Raw genomic sequence first — 27,698 nt, forward strand, 5'->3', positions numbered from 1 at the left:
AAAATATAGGTTACTTATGTTTTTTATCCGACTGAGTTACGTGTCCGTTTTGTTTATGTTCATGTAAGTAGTAGGCACAAGTGCATTGTATAAACCAGTCCAGTTGGGAATCGAACCAGGGACTGCCTGCATCAACCTTCAACCACTATTGGGCACTATTGGCCCAGAAATCATTCACTTGTAATAGTTTGAACATGTTTCGACATCTATTAGCGACGAATGCATTTTATTGCAATTTCGTGAGGTTTGTTATATGAAATTACATTCACACTTGTCCATCTTACTAAATATTGAATTGGGTTGCAATATCGTACTATCGGGAAATCGGTCTATGGTCTACTTTAAAGCTTAGAATCGCTAACAGCCTGTTAGCGGAGAGTAGTTTGTAAAAAAAATATTCATCAGGAAATTTTATACGACAAATAAAAACATTTGACTATGACTTTAGCGTGTTCACTACAAACACATACGCTCGCACCCAAGTTGCGCAGGGGATATTGTTTTGCAATTGCACAGCATGGATTTTCAGCCATATGTGAGCTATCACATACAAATACACGCATACATAGACACGTTTAATTTTTAAGACCCATATTTTTTCGTAAGAGGTTAAAAACCCAGCGCTCTTGGTAGATTGGTCTCAGTACTTTGGGATCGAAGGTTGGGGTTTGAATTCCAGCCACACAGCGATATAATGATGTATCTGTCTGCATCTACAGTACAGACATACCTAAGCTCTTTGCGCTTTTTGGTTGTGTCTGCTGGAATATACTTACATACTTAGGATGTTTGATACCGCCTAAAAACCTAGGTCATATTTCTAGTTCCTGAAAACTCAATTTTTACAAAACCCATCTTAATAAGTAGGGTCAAGGGTCATTTTTTTTATGTAGCCTTCGTTGTGTCCCACTGCTGTGCAATAGTCAATACTTAAGTAAATTTATCCGCCATTAATTTTGGATCAACTTAACTAGCAACCAAATACTGTTTCCTAATACTAAACAAAGGGTTTAACCAAATAAATAATTGTTGTTTTTTAACTGCAACAATTATTATACACAAAAAACAAAACGCATGCATACAATGTCGATCGCCAGACGGAGAAGGTTTGTCATTGATGACAATAAAGAGAAGAGATGGCTCTAAACTAGTTGGACCTAAGGATTGGCCCGTGTTTTTACCAGTTGTCTAGTTTTACAACAAAAATATTTGACAGATTTATAAATAGGACATTTTTGACAGCGCTAAATATTATACAACATATTACGAGTATGTTGAACAATGTCTTAGTTTTTGTGGTAAGGCCCAAAGTTCTTAAGTTTACAATACGATTTTATAGTTATAGCCTCGAGTCATATGACTGATTTAGCTGAAAATGGAAAACAAGTCAAACGACAACTTTATATGACCTTTTGTGCATATGTAGTATAAGTATTTCTTCGCGGAATTCTAAAGGAAGAAATTTATTAATTAATAATTTTTTTTATTTTTTGTGTCTTTTAGTGGTCATAAAAAATATTACTTATAAAAAATAATTGTCCTGCCTTTCTTGCTCAAAAGACCTTGGACCATAAGTTTCAAACTTGCGTCCAACCGGTCCAACCCCGATGCATCAACTTTATCGTCATCTATCAATCGTCTATTCTTCAGAGCGACCAAGACCGACCTTTTTCATCAACACTAATGTCGCCTTTACCACTTGGTAATAAGGCTCAGGATGGTACAGGTAGATTGCACTTGTAAATTGGTGTGGTCGAGTATTGTTTAGTTCAAAATCTAGTATAAATAGTTCAGTCGGTTTTGGGACAGTATCATTCGATGTTGACATCTCCGTTTCGTAGTATCTTCAGCATTTATAAAGTGGATTCGATAGAAAAGTGATCCATTTAAAATAAATAAAAGTTTCAACAGATAATGTGTCAGTGAAGTCCTGAAAAGTTTGAGTTTTTCTGAATAGCGTTTCTTGTTTAAGAAAAGTGTATAGGATTTGCAGTTATGAAGGTAATTATATGAAAATAAAACTGAAGAGCTTTTGTAGTAAAGTTACTTTTATGAAAGTTATGGAAAAGTATGAAGTTTCTTGAATGAAAATTTTCTCGTCACTGAAATCGATTTACATTATTGGTTCTAGTTTTCAGACTTTCCCTCACAAATCGTTCTAATGTCTAATTTTACAGCCTGTATAATATTATTTTTATGATATCAATGCATATAACAAACAGGATGTTGCAAAAGTGGAAGTAAGTCGAAAAGTGCTGACTCAGCTTGTCATTCTGGGCAACTTTTGTTCTACGACTTTGGAAGTTCACTTTTTTAACACCCAGTTAAATTTGTGCCAGTACCAGAAGGGTTGATATATGAAACTGTATAATTATTTCAGGTGTTCATACCCCTAATATGCCTTGTGGCATATTCATTCGCTGAACCACCAGTTGGGTAAGTTTGAATAAAATTTAACATTTCACACAAATACTTTTCAGCAACTATAAAAATTATAATATGCTCCCGTATTAATTTGCCGTGTAAAAAGTTTTTAATACCACTAAAGTTGAAATTTTCCCATTTCAGTGATGGCTACCCTTCGAGCAGATCTGGCCAGGATCACCACGGGAGCTCCCACCATCAGCATGGAAGCCACGGGGGCAGGGTGTCTGCATTCGCACGCAACCAGCACGCTAGCCCTACGGCCAGAAGTGGCACTACGGCCAGAAGTGGCCACACGGCCAGAAGTGGCCACACGGCCAGAAGTGGTCTAAGCCAGGAGTATGGAGCCCCCTCTGCTAGGAGCAGTCCTAGTGAGGAGTATGGTCTGCCTTCTGGAAGGAGTGAGTTAAGTCAAGAGTATGGATTGCCGTCAGCCAGAAATGGTCCAAGCCAGGAATACGGGGTCCCATCAGCAAGGAGTGGTTTGAGCCAAGAATACGGTGTTCCTTCAGCAAGGAGCAGTCCAAGCCAAGAATATGGTGTCCCAACATCTAGAAGCGGAACCCCAAGTGAGGAGTACGGAGTGCCTTCAGCTAGGAGCGGCTTAAGCCAAGAATATGGGGTTCCATCTGCAAGGAATTCAATTAGCCAGGAATATGGTGTCCCTTCCGCAAGAAGTGGTAACCCTAGCCAAGTATATGGTATCCCTTCCGCCAGAAGTGGTAACCCTAGCCAAGAGTACGGGGTGCCTTCAGCGCGTAACTCTATCAGCGAAGAATATGGTCTGCCATCGACTCGCTCAGGCAGTCTTAACCAAGATTATAGCGCACCGGCTGCCAGGAGTGGTGATCCATCAGGGTTGTACGGTGCCCCTGCAACCAGGAACCAAGCGCTGTCCGAAGAGTATGGAGTGCCTTCAGCTAACTCTGCTTATTCCCAAGATTACGGTCTATCGAGCCTCACCGGAATATCTGAAGACTACGCTGTGCCTGAAGTGGTCAATGTAGAAGTCGCGAGGTCAAGCCGAGGTCCATCTGGTAGCCATAGCGGTCCTGCAGCGAAATCATCGACCTCCAACAAGTATCTCCCTCCTGGTCAACGCAGCAGTCAGCCTTCCGAAGAGTATGGCACACCGGTCAGTAAATCAGCAGTTTCTCAAGAATACGGAGTGCCAAATGCAAGATCTGGCCTTCAAAGCCACAGTGACTCGTACTTCCGTAACTCTCCTGTTAGCAGTCTATCCCAGGAGTATGGTGTCCCGGAAATCAGGTCCAACGATATCTCGCAAGGATACACCGCATCCAGAAAGTCGTCCAGAGGAAATGCTGGCTTGTCAAGGACTTATGGCGCTCCGTCTCGCTCTGGTCTATCCAACCTCAACGCAGCCAACTCTCGGAAAGCAAATGGCTATTCATCCAACGTCAAAAGCTTAAACACAAAGTCTAAGGCCCGCTCTGGATCGCAAGGGTACGCCGGCGCGCGCTCAAGTGGCCACAAAACTAGCGTATACGCCTCATCGTACCCATCCTTCAGAGGTTCGGGATCCAATGGCTACTCAGGCAAAACTTTAGCCAGAATTTCAGGTGCTTCTGATACTTACCTTCCTCCAGCAGAGCAAGCTACAGGAAGAATTTCAGAGACGTATGGAGCACCTGAAAAGAGCGCTTCAGGGAAATCTTCAGACTCTTATGCGGCGGCGAAGAGTGAGTCAGCGGTGGCTAAGATTTCAGACACTTACGGGGCTCCAGTTGAAGCCAAGAGCCAGGGTATGCCGTCAGCTCAATATGGCGTGCCTGGCCAGTCAGCTGGGTACAACTACGCCAGAGGAAACTCTTTGAACGATCTTTCTGAACAGGTGAGATGTCACTTCTTTTTATCTGAAATATTCTATTATGTTTTATGTAGCAATGCCCTTAGAAGGGTTGCTAAGGACCTCGGAACTTGACGTACCTATATAATTGATATTTAATAAATAAATATGGCCTAGTTACTCAAATGGCGTTATTTACCCTGATGATGAACATCATATAATTTTTATCCAATCTACTTCAAAAGTCTTCTACAAGGTGTCATTCTGAACCTCCTACTCTATTACCACATCAACATTACAACCCATCCCGTCCCTATACTGCTAGGGCACGGGTCTCCTTCCAGTGAAAGAAGGATTTAGCCCTAAAATACCGCGACTATAAAATGCTGGTTCTCCATATCATCAATTCTCCAAGCTCTGCAATACCTTCTACAGCCAATACTCCACATTCCAGGAACCAGCAAACTACGAGTTCGCGTATAAAGTGAGCGACTTCGACAGCGGCAGTGACTTTGGCCACCAGGAGTCGCGGCAGGACGACCGGGCTGAGGGAACGTACTATGTGGTGCTGCCTGATGGGAGCAAGCAGGTGGGGGTTTAGTTATTGATGGTTATGAACTTAGTGAAAAGGTAATGGTACCTAAACCTGTATAAGTACGTAATCCTGGAAGGATTGTACAGTCAGCTTCATAAGTAGCTAATTATAAACTTTATTCCCGTTTTCAAAGTCACAGGGTGCTTATTCATTCGTTCAAACATTTGAATAAGTTTATAAATAGGTAGTAACTTATGAAGCTGAAAAGGTGCAGATTGTTAGAAGGCTTAGGTAGGTTTATTAAGCATTTTTGGCAAGTTAATTTGGGGTACTTTTAACTTTTCATGGGGCCTATATCCTCATTTAATAATGGACAACATTTCATTTTCTTTACCCTATATTTTTATTAGCTATTCGGAAAGTTTATAAAAAATTAGAGGACCCGTATTTTTTTATTTTGTATATACATTAATTTTTGCATGTTATTTTTAACTTTAAAGTTAATTATTTTAAAACCGGAAGTGACGTTACATATTAGGCTCAATTTTTATTTTTGTCTATTGCCGTAGTCTCGAAAAAAAACATAAATGACACTGACAAGTGACATTTAAACTTTGTTTACATGCCAACCAACAAATGGGTCATTTTCAAATGACATTGATATTTCTGATGATACTTATCATGTAAAAAAATAAGCAGAAGCATTTTTTCAGCTGTGTAGGCGGTGGCATGCTCTGGGACATATTATATAGAGGTCATCTCTTAATACGTACTAACCATTTTATAAAAAAAAATTGTCAGAAAGTGTCAGAACAGAATTTATGAAAATGACCCAAATAAACAACAACGTCACGATAAAACGTCAACTTCAATCAAAAATGAAAGTGACAGTTACTTTGTTTTTAAATCTATAGGCTTTGATCATCAAAACGCATCGCACCTTATGTATGACGTCATCAGCACTTATTTACTATTTCATGATTTTCTCGAAAATGGTACATCCAAAAAATACAAAAACATTTTTTTTGTGGCCTTTAGAGCTAAATCTCGAAATGGTTTTCGATTTATAGCAGCTTTAGTTTTTTGAAATGTTGTCCATTAAGAACAAGTTTCTAGTTTTAATCATGCTGTGTACACATTGTTTGGGTTATAATCTAGAACAAAATACTTTTTATAACACTTTTATTTATAATGATTGTAACCTGTTTTGTGTGCCTTACAATAAAAAAAAAAAAAAAAAATGAACGAATGCTGGCTGATTTTGGACTGATGGTGATTCGTCATTGATCAGTGATAATTTAGCAACATCATCATCATCAACCCAATCCCAAATACACGAAGACCCCCGCCGCAAAAATCCTCCTTTCTCCAACCATCGACTACAACTTACCTAATTTCTCTCCTTTCCCCAAGGTGGTAGAATACGAAGCAGACGAGCGTGGCTTCAAGCCCCGCATCTCCGTGGAGCCAGCTGACGCGGCAGGGTACGACGACAACGCGGCTGACCTCAGCATCAGCGCCAGAGCTGGTGATGGACCGTACTAGGGTGGTTTATGGGAGGCCCGGGCAGTGATGTAGCTTGATAAACTGAATCACCAACGTTACAAATTTTTACAGTACATAAATAATTGTCATCTTTGTGCGAAAAACTCAAAATATATTTTTTCAAACTTAAAAAAGATGGTAAATATATCAGCTGCGGTATCACCACCGACAAATTAGCAATTAATAATCCGGTCAAACATCTGAAAGATCAATACACACAAGTTACATCAGATTTGACCAGCTAATGTTCGGTGGTGGTGGCCCCACAGGAGCTTGATTATGGAGTTAGGAGGTACGCTGATAATCTCTAGCACCTTCGAGATATCTTCGTTAAAAATCTCCTCTACATAAAGTGCTATTTTTATTGAGATTTGAAAGTAATATGCGAATGTCTTGTAGTGAAAATTGTTGGTTACCAATGAGATTTCCAGATAATATTCAGAGTTTTTCGTTGGAAATCTCCTAACGAAACTCTTCCTGGACGGTGTTAAAGTTCATATTGGCTTGCATCAAGATATACCTAAGTAAATCTTACGACTATGTTTTTTGGACAAGGACTGTTGTTAGTGTTATAAGAATGTAAATTTTATTTATTTTTCGTAGCAAACTATAAAAATGTAAAAAAAACTGTGTATGTTTGTAAATTTCTTAATCTAAGTTGTGCATAAATAAATATAAAATGAAGACTTATATGTTTGTGTATTTTTTAAATATGCCAATAATAATAAGTATAGATAGGTACTTATAATTATTGGCATACTGTGATTCACGAAAGATGACCATGATACATGGTGATGTAGTTTGTCAAAATCAACTTATGAGACGAAAACAGTGGAGCTTGAAAGAATCAACCCGAATATAGCTTAACTAGATATTATTATTAAAATAGGAAAAATATCATAGGTTACAATTGGCTAGGTTTTGTGAATAGAACTCTATGGCCTTATTCGCAAAATGACCACTTGAAAAAATACTTTCGCTTGAGCTACGATTCGAAGTTTGTTAATCCAGGATCAACTTCCTGGATAAGTACCAATTTTCATCAAAATCTGCTCGGAAGTTTTAAAGTGAAATAGAAACAAACACCCATCCATACATATTTATTTTCGAGTTAAGTATTTCTGACCTACTCAAGCAATAGGTAGATTACATAAATTATATCTACCTTTTCATTTACAGTGCACATTTTATCGGTTTTTAATCAAAATGGCTTTTTTATGCGGCTACTGCGGACGATACCAGTGTTTATTCTTCTTGTTATCAATAAGTTTAATAATATATTATGTACTGTACGTTAAGTATTTGAACAAAGATCATAATATTGTGATTCCAGGGTAAGATTTTTTACGCCATCCCCTAGCCCAGTTTCCCAAAAGACATTGAAACCTCGAAGACGGTCGAATGGCGTAGTGGTGGCCTTGACTGCTATGCCGAAGGTCCCGGGTTCGATTCCCGGCTGGGGCAGATATTTGTTTAAAGACAGATATTTGTACTCGGGTCTTGAGTGTTGATATTATTTAATATTTATCTATCTATGTATTTGTGTAGTTATATCAGCTGTCCGATAATCATAACACAGGCTCTGCCTAGCTTGGGGTCGGATGGCCGTGTGTGAGATGTCCCCACATATTTATTTATTTATAACCTAGTACCTATACTTACTACTTCAAGAGTCCACCAAAATATATTAAAACCTAGTACTTACTACCTAGTACCTACTTAAAGAGTCCAAAATAATACACCAGTTACCTACTTACTTAGCTATTTAAATGTATGAAATAAGTATTTCATACATTTAAATGTACTTACTACAAATATATTATTTCATTGTAGATTTTTTTAACATTCATATTTATTAATTTTTCAGATGGTCCAGAAAAATATTACGCAAGTACGATTAATTCTTATTCAGTCAGCTCAGTTAAGAGTAAAGGCCTCATCCATGCTTGTTGCTTGCATGCCATGATCCTAACTAATACTATAAATGCGAAAGTAACTGTGTCTGTCTGTCTGTTTTTCTGTCTGTTACTCTTTCACGCCAAAACTACTGAACAGATTTGAATGACATTTGGTATACAGATAGTCTAGTCGTCTTAAGAAATAACATAGGCTACTTTTTATCGCGGTATTCCCACGGGAAAACTTTTTAAGGCGAAGCAAAGCTCGCGGAAACATCTATTGATAAATAAAATTACGGCCGCCCTTTGGACCTGCCCCCGTATTTTGTAACTTTTTGAGAGTTAGCAACCGGTGATAATTGGTATCAACTTAGAGACTTATTAACCGAAAACACCAAAAATCTTAGTGAAAGAAATATGCAAGAAGCCTACCAATATATCCTTACATTCAACATAAACGTTTGTGAAATCAGATAAGTCAGTAAAAAGTTATTAATTAATAATGCTCTAAGTTGTCAGCCATTTTATACCAACCAACCCCACTCGGAGTTACATAATACGGGGGCTGAAAAGATTATTCACGCATTACAACCGAGATGTTTATTTTGCACAGTCACTCCATCATGTTCGTTTATTGTTTATCAAAGAGCGTAGGTTACTCTAGTCATACAAAAAAACTAACGAACGATGGCTATTAATGCAATCGGTACGTTTAATACGAGATATACAGGGTGTTGCAAAAAGATTTTTTTCACGATTTTTTAAATTCTGATTTCAGTTTCGGGCTTAGATATGACATGCTGTACATGCTGGTTTCGGCTTAGTAGGTATAACCTTTTTGCAACACCCTGTATAGAGCCATGTTTAGCGCAGCGCTCCGAAACCTAGTTTTTCTCAATCTAGTGTGACCCCCCAGAGCACAACAGCAATATCGCTGCAGTCTAAATAGAGCTTTATCCACAGGTCAATAGAGCTGAGATTGCAAGAAGATATCAAGGAGAGCGAAGGCACACGGTGTGATATACCGAAGATAGATCCATTTGACAAGGAAATCATGCAGATGATTGAAAATTTAAATGTAGAGAAAGATTACAAAATACAATGCAAAGGTTTTGATTGGGTGCGATGCGAGGTAAAAACATGGCAGCTATAAGGATAAATATAAATAAATATACCTATATATGGGGACATCTCACACACGGCTATCCAACCCCAAACTAGGCAGAACCTGTGACATGGGTGTCGGACAGCTGATATATCTGCACAAATACATATAAAATAGATAAAAGACAAACAGACACAAGGCAAACACAAGTGCTAAATGTTTGCCCTGGGCGGGATTCGAACCCACGGCCCCAATAAGCTTCGGAAGCAGCTTCATTACCGCCTTAGCTACGGTGCCGTCTATTACTTCTATGTTTAGACATAGAATAACGAGTACTACTGTACTTGTTATTCTTAGATTACCAATATAATGAACGTTCTTGTATTTCTAACCTTCAATGGGTAAAAACACACACACACTCACGCCTTGTACTACTGTACTCCCTTGCGGGGTAGGCAGAGGTGCATTGCTGCACCCACTTTTCGCCAGAGTGTTATGTTAGTCCCAATGTAATAGGGGGCGGGCCTATTGCCATTTTACGGGTACATCCAAGACCCGAGAACAAATATCTGTGTTTAAACAAAAACTGCCCCAGCCGGGAATCGAACCCCGGACCTTCGGCTCAGTAGTCAGGGTCACTAACCACTACGCCAATGGGTAAAAGTACTTAATAATTCTTCTCATTTCAGTTATCAACATGTAAAGTGCGTCCTGAAATCTTGATGAAAATGCACAAAATTCAGTGTAAATACAGGGATATACTATTTATCACTGATAACTATCGTGCATTTGGTCGTCCAATAACAAAAAATGGCGATGCCAAATACATTTTAAGGGATAGCGATCACGTTGAAATATCGTGTGTAGGCACCGAGCGTATTACGTGAGTATCCTTTTAACCTTAATTCACACGAGACAAAATGTACCCATCTACCTCTAATTTTCAAACCAATCCTAACTAATATTATAAATGCGAAAGTAACTGTGTCTGTCTGTCTGTCTGTCTGTCTGTTACTCTTTCACGCCAAAACTACTGAACGGATTTGAATGAAATTTGGTATACATACGGTCTAGACCCTGGGAAAGAACATAGGCTACTTTTTATCCCGGAATTCCCACGGGAAAACTTTTTAAGGCGAGGCGAAGCGCGCGGGAACTGCTATTTCTTATAAGCGGTTAAAGGTAAGCGGCCACAACAAGCGCATCGCATTCAGTATTCTTGGTACAGAAATTCACACCAGTGCGTCCACTTCATCGGCATTACCGACGGCGACGCCGACACCGTTTCTTCATACATTTATGACAATCCGTTTGGTACGATAAGTACGAAGCAGATACCTAGGTGGACGCTTACCTTAATGTATGTTTTTCACCTTATTTCCATACTCTTGTTTTTGGTTATCAATACCTACCTATGGCCATCTTCATACCTCTGGACAGGCAGCCTTATAAATGACCCAAGAGGGTTACTATATACTGATGAAAAATGAACAAACTAGAGCTGACACTAGTACTAAGAAACGTAGTTATTCGTCATTATACTGTAACCCCAAGCCTTTCAATTCTACCATCTATTTTAATTTCGCAGTAACCTGACCAGCCATTGGTCCGGCTACGGAGCAGGGTTCCGTAAGGTGTTCAGAGTCGCCCCAGACCCTGACAGGGTCGATAGCATCAACGTGGTCTTCCTTGGCTTCGACTCCACGTCTAGAAACGGGTTCTTGAGAGACATGCCTCGTACTCTGAAGGTGTTGAAGGATTTCGGAGCTGTCATTATGAATGGGTGAGGTTTTGTGTTTCTAGCTGAACAAACCTTAGTGGTTCTTCTTGGTGTCTTGGTGACAAACACTGGAGCTGGACCAGATTCAATTAGCTGCCCGTTGCTGACTGCTCACGCTGCGACGAACTTGGGTTAACAATATAATAACAAGATGAAGTGAACAAGAATGCTCTGAGCAGTCATCGATTGTCGCAATTATCCGACTTCATCAGTGATGTGATGAATCATAACATTCATAGTTACAAACCCTTATCAAGCTCAGGTGTTCATATAACCGTTCTCATAAGTATTGTTAATCTAAGGCCCAAGGTGCATAAAATCAAATGATGCTCAATCGAAGAGGCATCTTCAGTTCATGCAGCTGACCAAAAGAATCGTTCCTGTTTAGGAGTAAATTATACGTTCTGTGCTGTTTAGACCGTCTGCGCACTGCAATTTTTGTAGCGCGATATTTTAGCCCAGACCATCCTCTTTCACCTTTTGATTTTAGGAGATTGTTATTAAAGCAGTACCTAAGTAAAGCATCCTCTTCCAGCTACAACATCCTCGGCGACGCCACGCCGGCCACCATGTTCCCCCTCCTCACAGGCCACACAGAGCTGGAGCTCCCAGACCGCCGCCGAGGGTTCTCTGGGGCGTATGTTGACGACTTCCCGTTTGTGTTCAAGAGGCTTTGGGGTGATGGGTGAGTGATTTTCTGAGATCATTATTTATAGCACATCGCATTAAAATTACATTCAATTTAAGTGTTTTATCACACGACGCAAAAGAGGGGTGTTTTAACTTCAGTGTGTATGTATCTGTCTGTGGGAGTAGCTCCCAACCAAAAGAATTGATTTTTGTTTTTTGGGTCATCATAGGTGTGTGTTCTCAGCCATATTAAATATCAAAATAGGCTCAATATTAAAAAATAATAATTTCAACGTTAAAATTTCACTGCTAAACGCTGTCAGTCAGCTGACGAACGCCTTATAAATGTGTCATAAATTTTATTTAAACACTTATTCAACAAGGTTTTATTTTTTTGGATTTGGAGTAACACAGATTTATAATTTCCATCAGCTACCGCACAGCATACTTCGAAGACTCCCCCGAAATCGGCACTTTCCAAATGCGATTCAACGGCTTCTGCAACCCTCCCGCCGACCACTACCTGCGGCACTTCTTCCTCTTGGCCAATGAAGTTGACAGGGAGGACGCTGGGCCGTACTCTGATCAGTGAGCATTCCTGCTAGCCTAGCACGTCAAGACGTGACAAAAGTTCTCTGTCATGCTCGCCCTCGAGGCCGTGCGATTGTGAGTGACCCAATGAGTTCAAAAGGAAGGATACGCCCGTCAGAACGTTTTGTCATAAGAAAATGGCACCCGCTCGCTGGCCCTAATTCATACAAATTATGACAGATTTATGAGATTTTAGGGCCAATGCGAGGGTGTCATTTTCTAGAACGGTGGGGCCTGTCCTTACGCTAGTAATATATAAGTCAATGGAGTGACCGCGATATCAAACTTTGGTTTCGTCTTGACGTCATTGGATTGATTTGGCGCGTCTTGCTAGCTCTTGGGTATTTTATCAGGTATTCGGTAGATTTAACCAGCGTTTACTACTTAGCTAGGTACTTTAAGTACCGTACTTAGCACAAAAATTGCACCCTAACTACTTAAGTTCGGATGTGCACCTAAGACAGACTCCCCCTGTATATCTTCAATTGTTTGTTACAGGTATTACTGCACCGGGGATACCACCACTTATCAGCTTATGTTAAACAAAACTGAAGAGGTACTTACTTACTTAAGTTACTAATTTGTAGTATTCCTTTTCACAACAACGAAACTATGGCGTCCTGAAGGGTTTTATTCATTGTGAAACCATGAGTAAGCAATCCACTGCTTGCCACAGCCCGTTATTCCAGCCTCCCTTACAAAATAACCAGTTACATCTACCACAGCTACCAATTGTTTTCCCCAGTCCCAAATCCCAATTCTTATTCTCGTTAGAGAAGTAAGTACTTATGCTACCTTACCACCACCGACACATTAGTTACTAATAAACAATCCATAAGCAGCTTTGCTCGCCTGTCAAACATCTGCCATATCAAAGTTACGTTAGAAGACGCTCCCTAAGGATTGTTAACAGCTAATGTTCGGTGACGTTAACCCCACAGTTCATGAAACTCGAAGGCAAGAAGTTCGCATTCACATTCATAGTAGAGATGACGCACGACCGAGGCATGCTGTCGACCACAGACCAGGCGGTCGCTGATTGGCTGATCAGGTTCAAGCGGCAGGGACACTTGGAAAACACCCTGTTTGTTCTGCATTCTGACCACGGGCCCAGGTTAGTAGGGATGGGGTAAATGGGGTTTTTCTGTGAAGTAAGTACCACTACCTAACTACACCTATTCATAATCTCATGAATAGATGTACTTCTTATCGTGATGGATTCTTTGGAATTTAAGTAGGTACAGCTAGTGTAACTATACCCGATGGTATATATACCTACACTATACCTATACTTAAATTCATCATCATAATCATCAGCCTATAACAGTCCGCTGCTGGACGTAGGCCTCTTCCAAAACACGCCACTGGATGCAATCTATAGCATCCAATCATAACCAGACACCTTTTGCAAGTCGTCACCCCATCTAGTGGGAGAAAGCCAAAGAATAAGTCGTCGCAGTCGTAGAACAATGACGGATCTGCAAAACAGCAACTTTACAGGAGAGCCAGTTAAAGTTTTTAAACAACGTTTTGTTCGATAAAATGAAAACGGCTGAAGCAATTCATTTGAAATTTGGTCACATTATTATACGAATGGACTTTTGCAATATAGCCTGTATAATTAGTCTGTAATAAGTCTAGGTTTCCTGAAAAATCAGACAGGTCATTGTTCTATGTATCCTACTATGTCGCATTATATGATACGTCGTTTTTTTACGGACTTTTATTGCGTATCTAATGGCGTATTATACTTTTCGTCGTTGTTTTAAGGAATATATGGAAAAATTCAAAGACGGATCTTTAAATAACCTATTTAGGAGGGTGTTGATTGCGCTATATTATTTTTTGTTTAGGTCCTATTTTTTTTTACAAAATACAATTATTATTTATAATGTTTTTTGAAGACCCCATTGTGTCCAAGCATCAGTCAATAATCATCCAATGCTAAACATAGGCCTCTCCCAAGGGGCTCCACAACACTCGGTCCTCGGGCTTCCTCATCCAGCCACTACTGGCTACCAGCCTACGGTTGTCCTTATTTGTGACTCGAGAATTCGTCGACCCCAACGGTTATCGGTTCTTCGGCAGATATAGCCAGCCCACTGCCACTTCAGCTTGCACATTTTGACAGCTATGTCGGTAACCTTAGTCCTCTGACGGATACCCTCATTTCTGATACGATCCATCAGAGAAACCCCAAGCATAGCACGCTGAGCGACTTTAAATCGGTGGACCAGTACTACCGTCAGTGCCCACCTATCTGCCCCATACGTAATCACTAGCAAGATGCACTGGTTGAAGAAGACTTTTGTCTTCAGGCTCTAATGATAAAAGTTTTCTTCTCTGATCAGGGATGGCCGAGGAGAATATGTGACGGAGTTTCCCAACTTAATTGTGACATTTGTGCTGGGCAAAGGTCTCTTCCTGGGCCTTCCAGCTATCCCTGTTCATGGCCTCCTCATTCCAGTTCCTACTAAACACGTCTAGGTCATCCGGTTATCTTCTTCTGGGTCTGCCCCTGTGCCGGCGGCCGTTATCGGCTACTCATTTGGTAGCATTTTTACCCTACCTATCCGGCTGCATACGACAGACGTGCGCCGCCCAGTCTCACTTCAGTTTGGCGGTCTTAGCACCCACGACGAAGGACGCTATCTCGCCCAAATAAATTACTCATTGACATATTGTATTTCCTGCCTATCTACCTCAACCCTACGTTTCGTGCTGTTGGTCATGTCTGTTGTCTTCGAACGGTTCACCTTTAGTCCAACTTCAAGGCTTGCCGTGGATAGCTCTCGCAACATTTGTTGGAGCTCGGGCGTTGAGTGGGAGAATAGGGCAATATCGTTCGCAAAACCGAGGTTTGACTATCTTTTACTTCCGAAATTAATGTCCTTGTCCTCCCAGGACTGTGTCAACTTCTTGAAGACCTCTTTGAGGAAAATTGTAAAGCGTGTACAGCGAGGGTCCCTTGTATGACACCCTTTTCAATCGGAAACGTTGGACCAGTACCAGGTTCCAATTTCACGTTGGCTGAGCTGTTTATGTAGATAGTACCAACGAGTTCGATGTAGGTTGGATGAATTTTGTGGTGTTAAGGGCGGAAAGTATTGCTTGATGGTAGATACTGTCGAAACCTTTTGTATAGTCAATAAATACATGGTAAAGTGGTGTGTTAAGCTCTATGAACTTTTCAATCTGATTGAACGTGTATAGAGGGTTCGTGGTAGAATAACTAGGTCGGAAACCGGCTTGTTCTGGTGGTTGATGTTAGTTCAACAGAGAACGGATGCGATTGTGAATTATTTATACATGCGTGATGTCAAGCTAACGGGTCTATAGTTTCCGAGGTCGGATTTCTCACCCTTTTTATGGATAAGTAAGTATAATGTGAGAATTACAGAATTTACGGGGAATTTTTTCTGAAATTAATACGTGAATAAAGTGGGCTCACCTATTTTTAAGAGTCCCAGTATCAATCGAGTGCTGGTGGTTGTGGAACAGCTGGGGAGGGTTATCGTCCCCAAGCAGTTCGGGATGATCCTTGCATGGCTGCGGATGGGATGATACCAGTTTCCTTAATTATTTACTGCTCGCAAACAGTAAATTCACTGCTGTCCGATCACGTTGACTCCCCCGCGATGCCATTCACCCCTAGAACTAGAGAATTTACTGATTGTGGTCAGTCAATGAAGGAAATTGCTGTCATCTTGTCCGTGGCCGTGTGGGGATCCTCTCGGGCTGCTTCGCGATGGTCATTGTCCTTAGCTGTTTGACAGTCAAAAGTGTTCGGTTGATGCTGGGACTTTCCCTTCGCAGTTGATGTAACGGTAGTTGTTAATACATTTAATGTTTGATGTGGATTCTGCGGCTGACTTGGTTTGTATGTTTGGTAACTCATGCAAATGGCTGGAAAAACATAGTTCCAAACCTACCCGCATGGTACCGTGCTCCCATCGTCATCTGCCTCTGGCAGTAGAGTTAATGAACAAAAAAAGTACTTAAGTACCTACATAATTTTACATTGTTTTTTAGCACATCGTTTTAAAAACATAATAAATTAGCAAAAATATTACTGAAGAATCATAAATTTATTTATTTTCCATTGAAAATACGTAATATTATGAAAGAACAAAGACGTATCCTAAAATAATTCCAAAGAATAACGACGGTTATCTACACACGTCTACCACTTATCCATAGAACAATGACGGTATATACAAAACACCAATAGTTAGGACAAAGAACATAGTCGCATTTGAAATACCGTCACTAAATTTAACAAACAAACAATATTGTTTTTTAATACACCGTACCTAATTATAACTAACTTCTCAATGATTTTAGCGAAAACTAGGGCTTTTATTTTTTTTAAACAAAGTTCCAAGTATAACGACGGATTTAAGAGACCGTCTTTGTTCTATGGGAGAAGTATTAAAAAAATATTTACTTGGAAAACAGAACTTTTTAAATAATAATTATAGCAAAAAAACATTTTAAGTACTCATTACGTGTTCCATGTGCTCCTACAGAGAACACTGACAGAACAAACAAACCGTCGCGCGGGAGCGGGTCGCGGGGGGCGAGCCGCGAGGGTCACCGCGGAACATCGACGGGACGGCACAAGCGCCCATGTTCTACGCGAAAAAATCAAAACCGTCAGTGTTCGACTCTGTATTTCGCTTATTATAAAAGATTTTTTAAAAAAGTTTTGTTGTATAGGTAAATAATGAAATTTTAAAGAAGAATCTGCAATAATCCGAAAATCGAAAAAAATCAGATCCGTCACTGTTCTACGACTGCGACGATAGTATTTTAGGGTGAAGAAAAACATCGTGAGGAAAACTGCAGGTAAGTATCTAGATTTATCACATCTAGATAATTATGTGAACTCACCAACTCGCAGTAGACCAGCGTGGTGGGAAATAGTCCAAGCTTAGGAAGGCATTTTAGGCCTTGGGGATAAGCTCAAAGATTCCATTCGACAGAGCCAGGTGCTGTATCAACACCCCTACACAAAATATAATACAAGAAGTACTTATACACATTTCTACGGTGGTCATACTCCGAAATAAACTTTATTTCAGACGCGAAAGCCTTCGCCGCACTTTTACGGGAAAACTAGAGGAAAGGTTGCCATTCCTAGCCATTACACTGCCAGAGAGCTACAAGAGATCACACCCTGAAGCTCTGAGACAACTGCAAGCCAATCAGGACAGGCTGACGACTCCACACGATCTGTACGCTACCTATGTCCACATGACTGGCCTTTACGAGTATCTTAATTTGTACAGGTTTGTAAAATTATTCTTAAGTAACTTGTAAAAGACAAACTGAATATTAAGGCCCCCCGCGCACGAGGCAACCTGGACGCGGCAGCAGGTCCCCAGGTAGGGGGGGCCTAACTGACTTTATTGTAAGCATCAACCTATCGGTATCCTTCGTTTCGGAGCAAACGGATTGTCATAAATGCATAGACTACCAGTTGTCAGCTGCATAGACCACTTGTGGACTAGACAAAGTGGACGCACTTGTGTGATTTTTTTACAAAGAATACTGAATATTCCGTTGCATACGATGCCGAAAGGTGGAGGCTTACTTCAAATCGCAAATCAATATTGTTTGTAACTTACTGAATTTTCCAGAATACCAGGAACCTCTTTGTTAAGAGGCATGTCTCTACTAGAGCCCGTAAGTAATATTGATTATATTCCTGCCCATATGACCACTCAAGACCGGTTGCGATTGAGAGTCACTGTGAACGCCCCTCTGCCCCATCTAAGGGGCTTAACCTCTAGACACCCAGATAACTCATACGATGACATAATGTAGAGACCCAAGACAGGGTTCAAAGTTAAGTTTGCAGCCGTCGCTAACTGAAAGTTTTGTATTGAGGTCTGGGGTCTCTAGAGATTAAAAGTAAGTACTAAGTCATGACCAGGATATCCTTCGACAGATCCCAGCATCCCGGAGGTGCGCGGAAGCCGGCATCGAGGTGCACTGGTGCGCTTGTGTGCGGTGGTCCAACGTGTCCAGACACGACCCGTTGTACCACCGCAGTGGGGAGGCACTGGTCCAATATATTAACAGCTTGACTAGTACTGGGGCTACGAGGTAAATTATACATGTAATTAGTGCTTATTATAAGTACTTAGTTATGTATTAGCATGATGATAGGTATAATCATATTTGGGTCGCCCCCCCATGCAGCGACATTTTATACAACGTTTCGGTCACTTTCGGTTTAATTTTTGCCACACTCTTTACAATATGCCTTGAGATAAATTTGACCCTGTTTAGCGCATAGGATAAAAAAATGAATGCTTACATTAATCTAACACAACATCCATCTTGTTCGTATATTGTAGGTAAATCATAATATGATTTTCATAATGTCATGTATGATTTTCAGATCACTATGTGCTACTCGCTATCTGAGAACAATAGACTATGTCTTAGAACAATCCCCCGATACAAAACTATTGAGGTTCAGAGCTAGCCTGGATAATGACCACTTTATACCGGGTTTTCATAAAGAAAATGTGGGTCACGCCAATAAAACTACTTACAGTATCAAGGTATTGGTATTAAGTACACCTTTAACAAAAATAGTTGCCTAATTAAGTAAGTAGGTACTTAATGAGTTTTACATAGGTTCCTTACTTAACCTAACGTTACTGGTTTTATCTTATTAACTCTCCTTTCCCCTGTGCCCTTCCACCTGCACTCGGGAAGACTTACTCCAGGCCAACCAGAATGCTATCAAAGTTGCTTCTTTTTGGTCTGGACAAATTTAATTCGCATGTTCACTGACACGAAAGAAGAAGATCTTATTAACTACTAGCTGTTCCCGCGCGCTTCGCTTCGCCTTAAAAAGTTTTCCCGTGGGAATTCCGGGATAAAAAGTAGCCTATGTTCTTTCCCAGGGTCTAGACCATATGTATACCAAATTTCATTCAAATCCGTCCAGTAGTTTTGGCGTGAAAGAGTAACAGACAGACAGACAGACAGACAGACACAGTTACTTTCGCATTTATAATATTATATATAGTTAGGATAAAATGAACACTAAAAATATAGTTAACTACACTTAGTTCTGCTTTTAAACCCGGCTTTAGACTACTGATTTGTATGAAATCAATCACCGGTTCTAAACCAGAACTACCTATCTTTGGTCTGCGTTTAATAATACCTAAAGAGGATTAAGTATGTGTCGTATACCTAAGTATTTAAGTTTTTTTTCAGATAGTGACAGGACCGGGTGAAGGCGTGTATGAATCAACAATGTTTTATATAAAAGCAGACGACCGATTTATATTGGACTATCGATCGATATCTAGAGTCAATTCGTGAGTTCATTAGTTATTTAGTAAGCATATACCTACCTATGTTACCTAATATACTAGTCAATGAGTTACCTGAGATCTCAATGACAAAGGAATAAAGAGAGGACATGCCATATCAACGAAAAAAATGCGCTTACCTGGCGACCGGTCGCCATGTTGATTGACATCCAAACACAAGGTACTTCAGCTGTCAAACAATTTGTTTGTTTACATTTTTCAAGAAAACCGCCGCCATTTTAATTGACACCAAAGTTTAGGTAAGCGCATTTTTTTCGTTGATATGGCATGTCCTCTCTTTATTCCTTTGTCATTGTGAGATCTAGATTAACACAATTCATCTTTCTTCTTTTTTTTCTAAATGAAAACTATTTGCTGAAGTCAGCCATAAGGGACTTTTTCAGCTTTACCCTAACTGTGTGCGATACTATGCACTTTTCTGCTATAGTTAGTAACTACATAATGGGATAACCTACACGAGTTTCAGTACAAAAATCATTATGAAAATATAGTTACAATGAAATAAAAGTTACAGTTGATTATGAAATTCATTCAACACTGCCCCCCTCTCCATATAATATAATAAGTAGGCCTAGTCCCTAACTAACTAGGGGAACCCGGGGTAAGACGGGGACGCTAAGGGAAAATTAAAAAATCAACAGGTATTTATAACCACAACGTTATCAATTATTTATGGCTCATTAGGAACTTAATGACGAACACTTTGGCACAACTTTTGCCAAAAAAGTAATCGTTACAATTGACTTATTTTAAGAAATCTAAAAAATGGGAAAAAAACCATCTTGCCCCATGTACGGGGTAAGATGGGGTAAGTATACTATGTGGGGCACAAAACATACTAAACAACACTTCTTCTGTGTTTTTATCGTCAACACCAGCAGCCTTACTCCCAGCGATGAGTGGCTGAATCGATTTCAACAAAATCGCTAATATCGTACTCCCACCGCACATTTTTGCGGCTCATTGTGTTATGACGTCACGCAAACCGTTCAGTGAAAATTATAGCGTTACTAAGCTAGAAATTCGCACCACGAGCTCATCACACAGAGTAGATTATATGTCAAAGTTGCGACTCAACGCCTCTTTGAAAAAAGTTCCTATTCTTGCAACGCAAAGCCATTACAATGGCTAATTTTTCCTATTTTTGTAAGAAAAAGAGCCTGTAATTACACCTACAAAGTGATGTGAAAGTAGTTACTGAGGATACGTGAGGATTGCAAACCAGTCTCCCTGGATATTTTAAAGCATATTTAAAGGAGTTGACGGACAATTTGATTGAAGACTTTAGCTTCATGAAACTAGCTGATTTGAGCGTAACAAATAAGGTGAGTATCCACGAACATAATAGAGGTACATGTAAAAGTTTCTTCAACTAAAGGCGATGATCCATTCGCGAGCAAAACCTCCAATAACCTCTAAGTCCGCGGTCTAAAAAACCTCCAACGATGTTACAAAAAGCACGCCACGACTTTGCCAATGATGAAAGTAGACTGTTTGGTTCGCTAATGGATCACCAACGAGATTCGACAAGCCAACAATCTATACCGTCGCCTCGCCAATGGATGACCGCCTTAACTCTCATGTTCTTAAGGCATGAAGAAGAAGCCTTAAAGAAAATATCCTTCAAAACAAAGACAAACCTTCTTTTACCATTGTTGTAGTCCTATGGCACCCCAGAGGTGTCATAAAATCTGCCACCTATCTTTGTTTAAACCACCTATGTTTGGTCTCGCTCCAGCTAAGTCCTGTGGCTAACAATATATACCTACTAATAATAATAATAATAATAAGATAAACCTTCCTATACTATCATAATGTATGTAACCTAAACCCCATGATACTAACCAGAATTTTTGGTATTTGTAGGTTTTTACTGCGTTGCAACTGGCTCCAGACTGGAATTTATAACCAAGACTAAATATTCCAGTGCCTATGTGAAGTACTTAACAACAAGTTGTATTAAGATCTTATGAAGTTAATACCTACATAAGAAACTAAATTGGCATATCATTCTGCTACTGAGTAAGTCACTTAAGCTGATTTCAATTTATTTGTAGCAAAAAATATATGAAATACTACCCTAGCACAAACACTTTAATTTTATGATGCACTGAAAGTATGAAAAATAATTTACTTGGCTTGCTTATCTAGATTCTATATCTATAAAATATTATTTGATTCATCTGTTTTCTAAGTACCTTAGGATTAAACTGTAGTGCTGCGGTGGGTATCTTTTGTAGTTAAAAAAATATACCTATGCTGGCTCAATCTCCACCTACTACAGAAACAAGACTATCTATTCTTGGACCAACAGAACGCCTATCTCAGCTATTGGAACACCCAGGCTTGCTGCTCCATTTTACTCGAGAGCTAGGCTGGCTGAGCTAAAATTAAGGGGATATGTACAAAGGTTCCACTCAAGAGAGCCACGTACAGGAGCTTCGCCACCTCTCAGAATAGAATAGAAAATCTACTAAATAAAGTTGTATCAATACCTTGATAGTACAGTCAGCAATAGATATTTATGCCACCACAGCAACAAAAATTTAATCCTCATGGGTGGAATAATAATATTTTATCAATACTTACTAACTTAAGTATTACTTACCTTAATATTAGTTATCCTTATTTTTCATGTTACATAAATATTACCTATCAATTGTCATAATATCTAAGGGCTTGCGTTGGGGTGGCATACATATCTCTTTGGCTGACTGTACAATATATTATTATTATATCCTAACCTATAGAATTACTATTAATCTATATTTCTATCTTATTTCAGATAATCAGAGAGCAGTTTTTTAGCTAATAGAAGAGAAGCTTATGCTTGATATTTCAGAACACTGATAATAATTGTGATGTGATTTAATATATGATACTTAATAAACACAAAATACAGCAAAAACCATGTTTCATTTCATTATTTACCTGTTGATGTTGCACTTGACTAGGAGGTCATTCATGATACTATTGCTTTATAAAGGCTTGATAGGAAGTATTCCTTCTTAAGAGTCCGGCAATGATAACATTGCAACATGGAAGAAATTGTATAAGTAACATTGTAAGTTGTACTTTTAATAAAATAATAAAAATAAATAATTAGCAGACTTGAGGCCCTGTATACTAACTTTTACCTGTTGCAATGTAATACCCTTGTAATCACCTACTGAGTAGAGTGGCAAGACAGTACTCTTGGCCGATATTAAACCATTCCGTGGATCACAATAACAGAGTGCTCAGCGGAGGACACTGTCTCGGGCCGCTCTACTTGGTGGTGTAATCAGGGTGTTAGCATTATCTGCTTTATGAAGATTAGGTAGACACATTTTTTATGTTTAAAGCAGGGTTTACTTACATGATAACATTGTGTTTTTACATAAGCAGACACTTGGTCCATGCATAATGTTACAACTCTTATTACTAGTTATTACTGCTTTTTCTTAGAACTGCTTTAAACATAAAGAATAAAAAATAAAACAGCCGCATTCAACTTTTAATATGATTAATACATTACGAGTAATCGTTTATAGAGTTTACAATGCATGAGTCTAATAAGTACACACCTAAACTATGATCACTTACGACTTACGAACTTTAGGATTTCGATATGATTATGGAATTGTATTAAGTATGTGGTTGAAAGCACGATCTTAGAGTATGGGTTTGCACTTATTATTCAGAAATATTATCACGGTACAAGATATTTTCAGTATTTCACTGTAATTGTAGGTTATGTTGAGTATTTTTTCAATAGATTTCCGCCTTGAGTTAAAACTTTCACAAGATATTTCCTTGGCTATACGGTGACACGCAACGTCTTCTTCTTCTTTCTGTAAACAATGATTGATAGTTTAATATCTATAACTTTGTAACAAATTATCGTAATATTTTATCGGTCTATTCTATAAATCGAGTCGATCTGAGTCTGCAACTTAACCACTCCATCAGAATACTATACTTACGTCATATTATTATGTATTTAGTGCACAAATATCTATTTAAATATGATTTAAATAAGGAAATTCCATTTGTAATTTTGTTTTATCATTGTTATTGTATGTTGTATGAATGAAGTGGAGGGAGTGCAGTGTTGCCGCAACGGAGTTCTCAAAACGCACATATCCAGCGCTGAAAACGTACATTTAGGGTTAAAACCGTACATGAGCTGTTTTTTTACTAAAATCACTCAATTTAGCTTTTCCAGCTCTTTCGCACCTGCTCGTCAGCAGAAGTACTATATTTTAATAGATTTTAGTCGTGAGAAACGTACCTATATTTATTATAGCATTTTAAAAAGTGTTACAATGTCCTAAACCCTTCAGAGTAGGTACCCCGCAGTTTTATGTAGGTATGATATACTTATACTCATTGTAATCATGTAATAATCATATTGGTTGAGAAAATAATCATACAAGAAAATCAAAATCGTAACTAATTGTGGTTAATAATTTTTTTGCTGCGATTCCAAAAAAAATACGTAAAATAGTCCATAAACAAAGATTTTACACATGATAATCATGATATTGGAAGTTAAGTTTAAATGGTACATTACATGGACCAATTATATACACATTACACATGGGAGGCTAAAATAGTACGTCAAATGTGTAAAATGTACGCTAATGGCAACACTGAGGGAGTGTTTTCACAGGTTCACAGAGTATTTTGATTTTAAGTTTGAATGCGTTCAAAAGCCCCTAATTTCATATTTTAACGTTTACAAAGTTAAGTTTTTGTGAATAATAAGTAAAAAATGGCATGAGTGATGACTTTAACCTAGTGTTTAATAAGTATTTTAATTAATATTTTACTAACATTGAAAAAATAAAAACATAATATGGACTGATGATTACCGGATTTCTTATTTCAAGCTTCGCTAGTACTTCGAACGCACACCAATTTTTTCCTTGTCAGAGCGAGAAAAAACACAAGATCTTATACAATTTTATAGAGCGACATCTCTTTCTTTCACCTCTATTGAAATACGGAACGCAACATCGGCCTGATATCGGCTTACTTCGGCTACCGTTTCAAAAATAATCACTAGTCGTTTCTTGATATATTTTCTACGTTGTCCCTGGTCCGCGGCTCAGTCAAAACCGAGGTGGTGGTACCAACTGAATCGGCCTAAATTTTTCAACTGAGTTTTAATTGGCTTTTTTGGATAGCGACTATTAATCGCTGGGAGTAAGGCTGCAGCACCTACAGTGTGAGCCCAACGCCTGCACCCTTGACATCCGACCTAGTTTTCCTTAGATTTAAAGTAGGACTGTTGATATACTCAAGTAGGGGTAGACACAATCATCTTCGTTGTTTTTCTTCTTCGTAGGCAGTATCTGCTTTGTCTTTTTAGCCAACTTCCCTGTAGCCCTGTTAGAGCCCTTCTACAATGTCAAATATCGGGTTGGAGAAAAAAAAAACTTTACCAAGCTAGATCCGTACCCTATCATGCCCCTCCAAAAATACCCCGTCTTGCCCCACGTTATATTTTTTATATAAATAATTCATAAAAAAAAATACTTTGAATGTTAACGTAATTTTGCACATATTTAAACAAACCGTACCAAACCTTAAATAAAAACACACAATTACCAAAAATGCCACTGTTTTACTTACTGTGTTGTGACGTTGTTTCTACCGGTCAAAAATAACATGGACACTACGCAAAAACAAACAATTGAGCTTACACAAAAAACGCATGCGCTCACACCTGCTGTCACTGGCGCACTAAAGGTCAATCATTTAAGCCTTTCTATTGGCTCATTACTCAGATTCCTAAGATGTATAGTTTTGCATATAAGTGGGGGGCCCTGTCTTACCCCGCGACCCCATCTTACCCCGGGTTCCCCTACTTGTACTTAAGTCAATATTGGTACCATGGCAGTATAGTGCCACAAACTTATCTGTTCCGGTGACAGCTCAAATAAATCTCTAATATTTCTTAATTCTATAAGATTTTAAGTTTGCTCGTATTGTTATTTCGCTCTTGCGGTGTTAATAAACCCATCTAATGTTTTAAAATATACAATTCATTAGTAAGTAATGAGATATGGATCAATTAAGTTCGCTGTCACCGGAACAGATAAGTTTGTGGCACTATAGATGGTACTTATCTAATTATTGCTTGTCATGGCCGTCATGGTGGACCCAGAGTGGACAATGAGCATGAAAAGGCTCAATAGTTACTTAGGTACTTACCTATTTATTACGGGACCTTTAAGTGATGCCTGTCAGCGTGTATTTATGTTTATCTTCCAGATATAACGAAGAACCTAGATGTGTTCGAGAGACGTATCCTCATTTGAACAAGTTTTGTTATTGCACGCAATATTTAACTTGAAACTTTGATTACTTAACTACTTTTGTATCCTTGTTAATTTTATTATTCTTGTTAGTTGGTACAAAAAATAAATAAATAGTTATAAAGAGTATTCTATATATATCTAACCTTTTTTTAGTACCTTTCGACTTTATCCCCGCATTCCCGGCTCGAGCTCGTTCAGCTCCATTGCGAACCCGTGCTAGGTATGCAGATTACAGGTTACAGTCGTCGAAATATAACAGGCCCGTTTGGACAGCTCCAAAATGTATGGGATGACAGCTGGTGTCAAACCTAAATCATAGAAAATCTAAACAATAACTAACCTTTGGTGCTTTAAAAGTTCCTTTTTCTTTCCGCGGTTAAATAATAAGCCAGATTATGTGTCTTTTTATGTATTTCATCGAGTAAATAAGAGTAAATAGCAAATTTGGGTAGCTGTCCAAACGTGCCTATTATATTGAAAACCTAGCTAGACAGTCGCGGCTGACAGCCGCGTCCTTAAAGCTGCGTACAGACCAGCCCAACGAACGCCAACGAACGGGTTTCGTTCACCTTCGTTTCTGCAATCTGCCCTTTATTATGTATGATGAATATCCATCGTTGGGATAACCGTTGGGGTTCGTTGGCCCGGTCTGTACGCAGCTTAAGCCGCGTCCGCTAATGTGTCGGCGCCTTGACTCGCTCGGTACCGACACATTATCGAACGCGGTTAACGGACGCGGCTGCCAGCTGTGACTTAAGCTGCGTACAACCAACGAACGGGTTTCGTTGACCTTCGTTGCTACAATCTGCCGTGTATTATCCTAATCCTAACTTAATATTATAAATGCGAAAGTAACTGTGTCTGTCTGTCTGTTACTCTTTCACGCCAAAACTACTGAACGGATTTGAATGAAATTTAGTATACATATTGACTTGGGTCTAGACCCTGATAAAGAACATAGGATACTTTTTATCCCGGAATTCCCACGGGAAAACTTTTAAAGAAGAAGAAAGGCGAAGAGAAGCTCGCGGGAACATCTAGTGTATGATAAATATCCATTGTTGGGCGTTCGTTGGGCCGGTCTGTACGCAGCTTTAACCCTCTACTGCATGAATTATGAAGGGATTGAGATAAAAAATATTTTTTACTTGAATATCGTTTAATAAGGGATAATAACAACATTTTTAGGTAAAAAAAAATTTAGCTACTTTATTTTAGAAAAAAAAATTTGGAGCCAGAAATGGCTTCGTATGCACTGGTACTTGGTATATCTATGCCATTTATGGCTTCCCATGCACTACATAGACAGATATCAGTTTTTGTGAAAATATTTCATAAAATTAATTTTCTGATTAGACATACCAAAAATATTAACTTTTCATAATTGGATTGAAAAATGGTTAATTCTGTTAGTTTCTATCAAATTCAAACACAGCTAAAGCAGGTCCTCATCTCTACAGGTACAGTTTAACGTTTTTTTTGGGATGGTCCAGGAGAATCGTGTCTACCTGTAAGATTGTCTGTTCTGCTAGCATTTGATAACATTGAGGAGTCTCCCTTGCCATCTATCCTGGGATATGGTAGCTGGACTACTGCAGGAGGCAAATGAATACTATCACAATTCCTGAATTGCTTTATTACAGCTCTTTTTTCGGATCAGCAATTTATCAGTGACAAATTATTATTAAATCAGAACATTTATATATATTTA

At 39.0% G+C, this 27,698-nt stretch overlaps 2 protein-coding genes and 2 long non-coding RNA genes across 4 annotated transcripts; 3 read left to right on the forward strand and 1 right to left on the reverse strand.

The window, feature by feature from the left end:
* Positions 1–1,763: 1,763 nt before the first annotated feature.
* Positions 1,764–6,992, forward strand: LOC105387150 (pro-resilin). Its single transcript, XM_011557839.3, has 5 exons — positions 1,764–2,001; positions 2,381–2,436; positions 2,569–4,279; positions 4,689–4,823; positions 6,183–6,992. Exons 1-5 carry the CDS (start codon positions 1,996–1,998, stop codon positions 6,312–6,314), a joined length of 2,040 nt encoding a protein of 679 aa, XP_011556141.3. The 5' UTR covers positions 1,764–1,995; the 3' UTR covers positions 6,315–6,992.
* Positions 6,993–8,808: 1,816 nt separating this feature from the next.
* Positions 8,809–26,083, forward strand: LOC119692859. Its single transcript, XM_048632182.1, has 14 exons — positions 8,809–8,837; positions 9,176–9,344; positions 10,559–10,677; positions 10,906–11,100; positions 11,633–11,782; positions 12,160–12,315; positions 12,817–12,874; positions 13,260–13,432; positions 17,403–17,609; positions 17,961–18,006; positions 18,272–18,429; positions 18,728–18,893; positions 19,561–19,664; positions 25,941–26,083. The coding sequence occupies exons 1-14, from the start codon at positions 8,809–8,811 to the stop codon at positions 26,020–26,022; spliced, it is 1,812 nt and encodes a 603-aa protein (XP_048488139.1). The 3' UTR covers positions 26,023–26,083.
* Positions 20,563–22,587, forward strand: LOC125491112. Its single transcript, XR_007268123.1, has 3 exons — positions 20,563–21,004; positions 21,546–21,701; positions 22,465–22,587. It is a non-coding gene; the product is annotated as an uncharacterized LOC125491112 (long non-coding RNA).
* On the reverse strand, positions 23,168–24,882 carry LOC125491113. Its single transcript, XR_007268124.1, has 2 exons — positions 23,645–24,882; positions 23,168–23,512 (listed from the first exon to the last, which is right to left on the reverse strand). It is a non-coding gene; the product is annotated as an uncharacterized LOC125491113 (long non-coding RNA).
* Positions 26,084–27,698: the final 1,615 nt, after the last annotated feature.

This window comes from Plutella xylostella, chromosome 31 (assembly GCF_932276165.1).
Source record: "Plutella xylostella chromosome 31, ilPluXylo3.1, whole genome shotgun sequence".
Lineage (NCBI taxonomy): Eukaryota > Metazoa > Arthropoda > Insecta > Lepidoptera > Plutellidae > Plutella > Plutella xylostella.

Coding starts and splice junctions, on each gene's coding strand:
- LOC119692859 (XM_048632182.1), top strand. CDS start 8,809: ATGTTTATTTTGCACAGTCACTCCATCAT. Junction 9,345..10,558: donor TTGATTGGGTGCGATGCGAG/GTAAAAACATGG, acceptor AATTCACACCAG/TGCGTCCACTTCATCGGCAT. Junction 11,783..12,159: donor AAGAGGCTTTGGGGTGATGG/GTGAGTGATTTT, acceptor AATTTCCATCAG/CTACCGCACAGCATACTTCG.
- LOC105387150 (XM_011557839.3), top strand. Junction 2,437..2,568: donor TTCGCTGAACCACCAGTTGG/GTAAGTTTGAAT, acceptor TTCCCATTTCAG/TGATGGCTACCCTTCGAGCA. Junction 4,280..4,688: donor TGAACGATCTTTCTGAACAG/GTGAGATGTCAC, acceptor TCCACATTCCAG/GAACCAGCAAACTACGAGTT.